Source organism: Nyctereutes procyonoides, unplaced genomic scaffold (genome assembly GCF_905146905.1).
Source record: "Nyctereutes procyonoides isolate TBG_1078 unplaced genomic scaffold, NYPRO_anot_genome, whole genome shotgun sequence".
Classification (NCBI taxonomy): Eukaryota; Metazoa; Chordata; class Mammalia; order Carnivora; family Canidae; genus Nyctereutes; species Nyctereutes procyonoides.
The window spans coordinates 35,027,548-35,035,019 of record NW_026575133.1 but is presented as its reverse complement, the minus strand read 5'-3'; the positions used below and the strand labels follow the sequence as shown (position 1 = coordinate 35,035,019).

The following is a 7,472-nucleotide window of genomic DNA, read 5'->3' as shown; positions in this document are numbered from 1 at the left end:
ATGCCATCCCACAGAAATGGAAACCTCTCCATGGTCTACTTTCAAGATTTTGTTCTGGAGGGATTTGAAAGTGGCCTCGAAACCCAGGCCCTGCTCTTTGCTGTGTTCCTGGCTCTATACATGGTGACTGTACTGGGCAACCTCCTCATGATCATCGTTATCACCCTGGATGCCCACCTGCACTCCCCAATGTACTTCTTCCTCAAGAACCTCTCCTTCGTTGACTTGTGCTACTCATCTGTCATTGCCCCCAATGCACTGGCCAACTACTTCTCCTCATCCAAGGTCATCACCTTTGCAGGATGTGCCACCCAGTTATTCTTTTTCTCTTTGCTGGGAACAACTGAATGCTTCCTCCTGGGTGTCATGGCCTACGACCGCTTCATGGCCATCTGTAGCCCCTTGCGCTACCCCATCACCATGTGCCAGTCTGCCTGCACTCGCCTGGTGCTGGGCGCCTACTGTGGAGGCTGCTTCAACTCTGTTGTGCAGACCAGCTTCACATTCCACCTCCCATTCTGCAGCTCCAACCGCATCAACCACTTCTTCTGTGATGTGCCCCCTCTGCTCCAGATCGCCTGTGGCAACACGGCCATCAATGAACTTCTCTTGTTTGGCATCTGTGGGCTCATCATTGTGGGAGTGACATTTGTGATCCTCATCTCCTATGGCTACATCACAGTGACCATCCTGAGGATGCGCTCAGGAGCTGGGAGACGCAAGGTCTTCTCCACCTGTGGCTCCCACATGACTGCAGTGACTCTCTTTTTTGGGACTGCCTTTGTCATGTATGCCCAGCCAGGAGCAATTGGGTCCATGGAGCAGGGCAAGGTGGTCTCTGTCTTCTACACGCTGGTCATCCCAATGCTCAATCCCCTCATCTACAGTCTGCGAAACAAGGATGTGAAGGAGGCCCTGGGGAGGCTGGGCCAGAAACACATGGCCATATGAAGGATGTGAGGCCGGGAGTCTGTGGCCCTACAGGTGATTGGGGTTGCCAGGCTTTGTGTGATGGATTAATTAATTGACAGTCATAAATTTTATTCACAGACATAGAAAGCTTTAGGGATATGTTATATGTTGTACCTGCAAACTGTAATATATTGTGTCCTTAAAAATGTAGCTTAAGTGCTCTCATCAGAATACAATTTTTAAAAATGACCCTTCACTATAGGAACAAACTGTTGTTTGTTGGATGGGAGGGGGTGGGGAATGAGATAACTGAGGGATGGGCATTATGTTGGGTACATGATATGATGAGCAGTGGCTGTTACACGCAACTGGTGAATCATTGAAAACTACATCTGAAAGAAGATATATATTGACTAATTGAATTTACATTTTTAAAATGTTCAACACTAAATAGCCATTCACACAGTTAAATGAGGAAGCCCTGGTCCCACACGCAATGGGACACTGGAGACTCAGAAGGAGAATGTTGCTGTCATAGAAAGCTAACCATTGTACTGCATTCGATAAAAAGATTAAAAATACAGATCAGTTGTGGGATATAATCATATTCTTGTAAGAGAAAAAAATAATTAAAACACATGTGCCCCTGAGTCTACCTTTACCCCAACAGTTAAAGTGGTGGAAACTCCAGACCTCCCACAGAGTAGGGGCAGTGTTTGGGGTAAGCAGAGAAGCATGAGCATCCTCGTTACAGGCCAAACACTTTTGATTTCTTTGAATTTTTCATACACGTTTCAGTTTTTTGATTTGAAAAGCAACCTCCAAATATCCTTGTCCAGGAATAGGAATGTAGTCAAGGTAGTTGCCTTCCATTTGTGGATCAGGCTTTGCTGCAAGGAGACCAACAGCAAGCAGAGATGGACCCAGAGAGGAGTGTTTCTCGACAGAAAATTTGGGTTCACAGAAGAATGGTACACCTAAGGTGACGGGGAGAAGGGCTGATGAAATGACTTTGGGCTCAAAGTGGCTCACCTGCCACTCCTGGGAGGATAGTACACTCTGGTCACAGGGTCTGCTCTCTGAGTCTATGCTCCTCTTCTGCACACCCTCTGGGGCCAAGAGAGAATTCTGGGCTTTGTTGTCTGGCCTTGTAGGAGAGGGCAGATCACACAAGGCTTGGTGACAGGTATACCCAGGAGAACGAGGATTCCCAGTGCACTGCAAAGGCCAGAACACAAACAAGCTCACCTAATTGGCTATTCAAAGCCCAAGTCCCAGCCGTGCAGGAGGAGAGACCTTCCCAGCTCAGTGACCCCAAGGTGCAGGACCTTGTTCTGCTGCCTGGATGAAGCAACAACACGTGGAAGCTGAGGTGAGTTGAGAACATTTCACCCCATCTTCCACCAGGATCAAGGACCTTCTGGTAGCTCAAACATGGAGCACTCAGGCAAACTCTCCCTGAGACCCTGGGGTGCTCCCTTTCGCCCTCTCAACTCTTCATTATTTGGGAAGCCAGAGCTGAAGAAGGAGGGGTGAGAGTGCTCCATGCTCACCTGTTTTTCATCAGAATAGATGTGGGCCAGGAGTGGGGGAGTCCCTGGGAGAGAGGGTACTGGCTGTGTGATATTGGGCAGTCATGACTCTCACCTGGAAGAGGTGAGGGTCAAGGCAGCCATCCCTCAGGGGTCCCAGGGTATGAAGGACACCATGTGTGTAAGGGAGGCATCAGAGCTTTGGTAGACAGTAAGCACTCAGGGCTTGCCTCAGCAGTTGAAGGGGTGACCCCACTCCTGTCCTGGCCAGCACTGTCTTGGGCTTCAGGGTCATTCCATCTAGAGGGACATGTTTTCATTATAATCAGAGAATCACAGCACCAGGCTCCCTCATGACCTGAAATGCCTTTCTCAGGTTCAAATCAGTAGCTCAAAAAGAAAATCAGTAGCTCACCAGAGTATTGAGCACACACTTCTAAGGGGCATGGCCCAGGGTGGGGGATGCCAAAATAGGGGAGAACAAGGCCAGCCCTGGGGAACTTATGGCTGTGCAGGAAGGCAGACATGAAACAAACACCGGCAGTATGATGGGGCACAGGCAGTGAAGGGGTGTGACCAGGCTGTTGATGGCACAAAGGAGGAAACAGTCACATCATAGAGGTGAGTGCCCATGGGGAGACAGGAAAGCTCGTCACACTGACTCAGTGGATGGAGGTAGACAAACTTTGAGGCAGAACAAGAGAATCAGAGAATCACCGAGTATATGTGCCCAATGGAGCTGAGGTGCCCACCAAGACCCTGCAGGGGCTCCTCTCCAGGATCCCTCAGCTGGTGGGGAAGCTGTCACTCATTTGCATTAGGGAGCAATATGACCCGAGGGAGGATATGGTGACTCTGCTCAGGGAGCTCTGTGGGGACACAAAGCAGGGAATGGACAGGCTGGAGCTCATTATGAAAGCATGGTGGCCATTCAGATGGAGATTAGAAAGGTCTGGAGTTGACAAGTGAGAAGGCGGGAGGCAAGGACAGTGAATGCACTTAGAATGTCAGGTGACAGCCCAGGATGGGCAAGGGAGAGGGTGGACAGTGTCCTGGCTGGCTCCTGGTGGTGACCTCCTCCACCTGGACCTGAGCAAGCAGTTTTGAACAGGATGACTCGGTCCTTGGGGACCAGCTGCCCTTGGAAATCCAAGCTCTGAGAGTGAGTGACCTGAGCCTGACCTGTGATGAGCAGCGGTTCTCAGGCTGCGGTCCAGGGTCAGCATCATGCTGCTTCCTGTTTACCGTTGTCTAGTTCTCCGCCAGACAACACAGCACAACTCACTAGTGCAGCCATGGTACTAACGCCGAGGACAGCCTCCCCGTGGTCTCCCCGTGCAACTGTGCCCACTTCCAGAGGGAAAGTGAAAACAGGTGAGGACAGGGATCTTCCACATCATTAGAAAATGAGAAACGTGTCCTGATTTACACTCCCTTCCAGTGGCTCCTGTCCTCAACACTGCTGGTTACTGTCCCTCTGCTTAGTTTGAGACATTTGGGCAGGTGTGCAGGACAATGTCTCTAATGCAGGAACTTGCTTTCTCCTGATGATTAGCAGGATTGTGCACAGTTTCAAACATGTGCGGCACATTTGACTCCTCTCCTCTGTGTGTCACTTCTATGAGTCTCTTGCCTGTATTTCTACGGGGTTGTCTTATTCTTGCGTGTCAAGGATTATTTATATATTGTGCAGACAAGTCGGTTTCCCGTCATGTATTGCAGTGTGCCTTCCCAAGCTGTGCTCTGCCTTTACACACTCTGCAGACTGTCTTGATTTTCATGTAGTTACATCCACAAGGTATTTCCTTTATGTTTTAGTCTTTTTTTTCTCCCTGCACAGGACATTTGGGAGGTGCTTTCCTGTGCTGGGGTCATGAGGGTCTTTTGTATGATCTTCACAATTATCCTTTTAAATTAGATCTGTGTTCAGCCTAAGACTGTTTTGTGTGTGTAGTATGAGGTAAGAGCCAAATCTCACTGTTTAGCATATGACTATCAACTGTCTCAGGTGTAAAGACCGTTGCATAGACTCCACCTATTTAATAAATGGGGTGTGTAGACAAGAATGGGGTTGACTTCCTCTCTGTTCTGTTCCATCCTCAGATTGTCAAATCTCTGCTTCCATCATTGTTTCATTACACCTAGTATGAGTCACTGTCTGATAGTGCAAAACCCCCTTCGCTGTTTCTCTTCTCAATAATGTCTTGGAAATACTTGGTTTTGCACATTTCAATACATGGTTTAGGATCAACTTTTCAGATTCCACCAATGAAATTACTGGGATCCAACTGACTCTGTTCAGTGTGGGGAGAATTGACATCTATGCAATATTGAGTGTGCCAGTTTGGCCACTTGGGATCCCGTCATGGTACTTAAATCTATTTTGGTTTCTCTCAACATTTTTATGTATTATTGGATTCCAGACAACTTGATGTTGGACATACTACAGTTTTTATTTATTACTTCATATGGTTTGTTTGGTAAATTAGCTTATTTGCTTATGATTGAGATAGCATAATTTTAAATTTTCTTAAACATCCTTGTCAGATTTTGGCATTAAAATTGCACAAGCCTCATAAAATAACATGGAAAGTTGAGCCTCTTCTATTGTTTTGGTGATTTTGTGTAAGATAAAGTGTTTTGTAAATTTGTTCACATTTGTTCATCATAAAGTATTTACTTTCACAAGTAAAGCCATCTAACCATGGAATCTTTTGCATGGAATGATTTTAGGTACATATTACGTTTCTCACGAACTATGGAACTAGCATATATTCTCTTTGGTTGGGGGTCAGTTGAGTTGGGTGATAACTTTTCAGTACTTCACCATTTTTATCAACACTTCAAGTTTATGAAAACATTCTGTCATGATCCACTCTAACTCTAGGATCTCAGTGATATCTTCCTTTCACTCCCGACATCAGAAACTTTTGCCTTTTCTCCTTCATCCCCCCAAATTTCTGTTATTTGATCAGCCTTCTCATATAATCACTTTTTGGTATAATGTCTTCTGGTGCATGTGTTTTCTATTTAATAATTTTTCTTCTTTTTCACCTTCTATGTCCTTGGGATATCATTCACTAATGTTTTATAGTATTTTCAGACAAATACTGATTTTCTGTTTTTCTTCTTTTCTAATGTATGGGTATAAGCCTGCTAATTTCCCTATAAAAACAGACTTGAATGCATCCCAGGCACTATATTTTTACTCATTATGAAATTTTTAAATATCAAAATTTTAATTTAGACCTGTGGCTTATTTAAGTATCTCTTTTTAAAAAAAGATTTCATTTATTTATTCATGAGAAACAAAGAGAGGCAGAGACATAGGCAGAGAGAGAATCAGGCTCTATGCAGGGACCTTGAAGTGGGACTCGATCCAGGACTCCAGGATCAGGCCCTGGGCCAAAGGCAGTTGCTCAATGGCTGAGCCACATGGGCATCTCTTACTTAAGTACTTTTGATGTAAAAAAAATACACAAGACTTTTAAAATGCTCTATTTGTGATTTACTCTTGGCTTAATTTAAATTGTGCACAAATATATTTTTTACACCTTCAATCATTTGAAATTTGTTGAAAGATGCTCTGTGTCCAGAATACAGTCACTGTGTAAATATGTTATTTATAAGATTGAAAATAATGTACATCCTCTGATGAATGGATAAGAAGAATTGGTATATTCATGCAATGGAATATTACTCAGCCATAAAAGACCATGAAGTCTTGCCATTTATAACAACATGGATGGATATAGAGGGTCCTATGCCAAGTGAAAGAAGTCAGAGAAAGACAATTATCATATGATCTCACTCACGTGTGGAATTTCAGAAACAAAACAAAATAACATAGGGGAATAAAGGGGAGAGGCAAACAGGAAACAGACATGAGAGACTCCTAACTCTGGGGAACGAACTAGGGGTGGTGGAAGGGGAGGTGGGCAGGGGGTGGGAGTAACTGGGTGACGGGCACAGAGGGGGGCACTTGACGGGATGAGCACTGGGTGTTATTCTATATGTTGGCAAATTGAACAACAATAAAAAATAAATTTATAAAAAAATGTAAAAACAAAACCAGTGTTTCTTAAAAAAAAAGAGAAAAAGAAAACAGACTCTGAACTTCAGAGAAAACAATGAGGGTAAGAGAGGGGAGGTGGGGGGGACGGGGAATGAGGTGATGGGGATGAAGGAGCGCACCTGTCGTGATGAGCCACTATATTTACACCTGAAACTGATATTATACTCTGTTAACTATACTGGACTTTAAACAAAAACTTAAAAAAATAAAGAAAGCAAAGAATATACATCCTGTCATTGGGTGCCGTGCTCCATTAGGTTATGATCACTATGTTAATGCCTAAACGTTCCGTATCCAGGTTGGTATTTTGTTGATTGTTCTATCAGTTCCAAGGGAGGGGGTTAAAATCTCTCACATAGTTGTGGATTTGTACTTTTCTCCCGTAAGTGCCCAGTTTTGTTTTGTACATCCTGAGGCTCTTCTGGCAGGTGCTCACACGTTTAACACAGTTGCCCATCTTGGGGGAACGAAATGTTTCTGGTCACTGTGAAGTGTCCTCTTCTCAGCTGGTGCTTCCATCGTGAAGTGGGCTTTGGGGTTAGTATAGCAACTGTGGTGGCGCGTGGTTGTTTGGTGGAATGTTTGTTTGCTGTGTATGTTTCCATCACTTTGTTTTCAACACTTTGTTTGCTTTTTTATCTCTTATATAGGATATGGTAAAGTTTTGTTTCTTCAACCTGCCTACTGGCACATGTTTTCATTGGAAACTTATGTTGTACAAGATACTTTAGTCCTTCACATAATACTCATACAAATAGGCTTTATGTCCATTTCCTGCTACCTAAAGGTCACGTCTGCTTTTCCTCCTGTGTGAGGACAAATTCTCTCCACTTGGTTTTATTTTACTTATTTTTAGATGCTTGCCTCTCTTTATTATGGCTGTTCTCAAACACACCGACATAAAACTAGAGCAGTAATGGATTACCTATTCACACAAACCAACTTCAATATTA

The 7,472-nt window shown here is 44.4% G+C and overlaps 1 protein-coding gene across 1 annotated transcript; it reads left to right on the top strand.

Annotated features, from left to right (window-relative positions):
- On the top strand, positions 1-951 carry LOC129523166 (olfactory receptor 12-like). The gene has a single exon (XM_055345785.1). The coding sequence runs from the start codon at positions 1-3 to the stop codon at positions 949-951; it is 951 nt and encodes a 316-aa protein (XP_055201760.1).
- The last annotated feature ends 6,521 nt before the right edge of the window (positions 952-7,472 follow it).

What these genes read in the sequence shown, in the direction of transcription:
- LOC129523166 (XM_055345785.1), top strand. Translation starts at nt 1, where the DNA reads ATGCCATCCCACAGAAATGGAAACCTCTCCATGGTCTACTTTCAAGAT.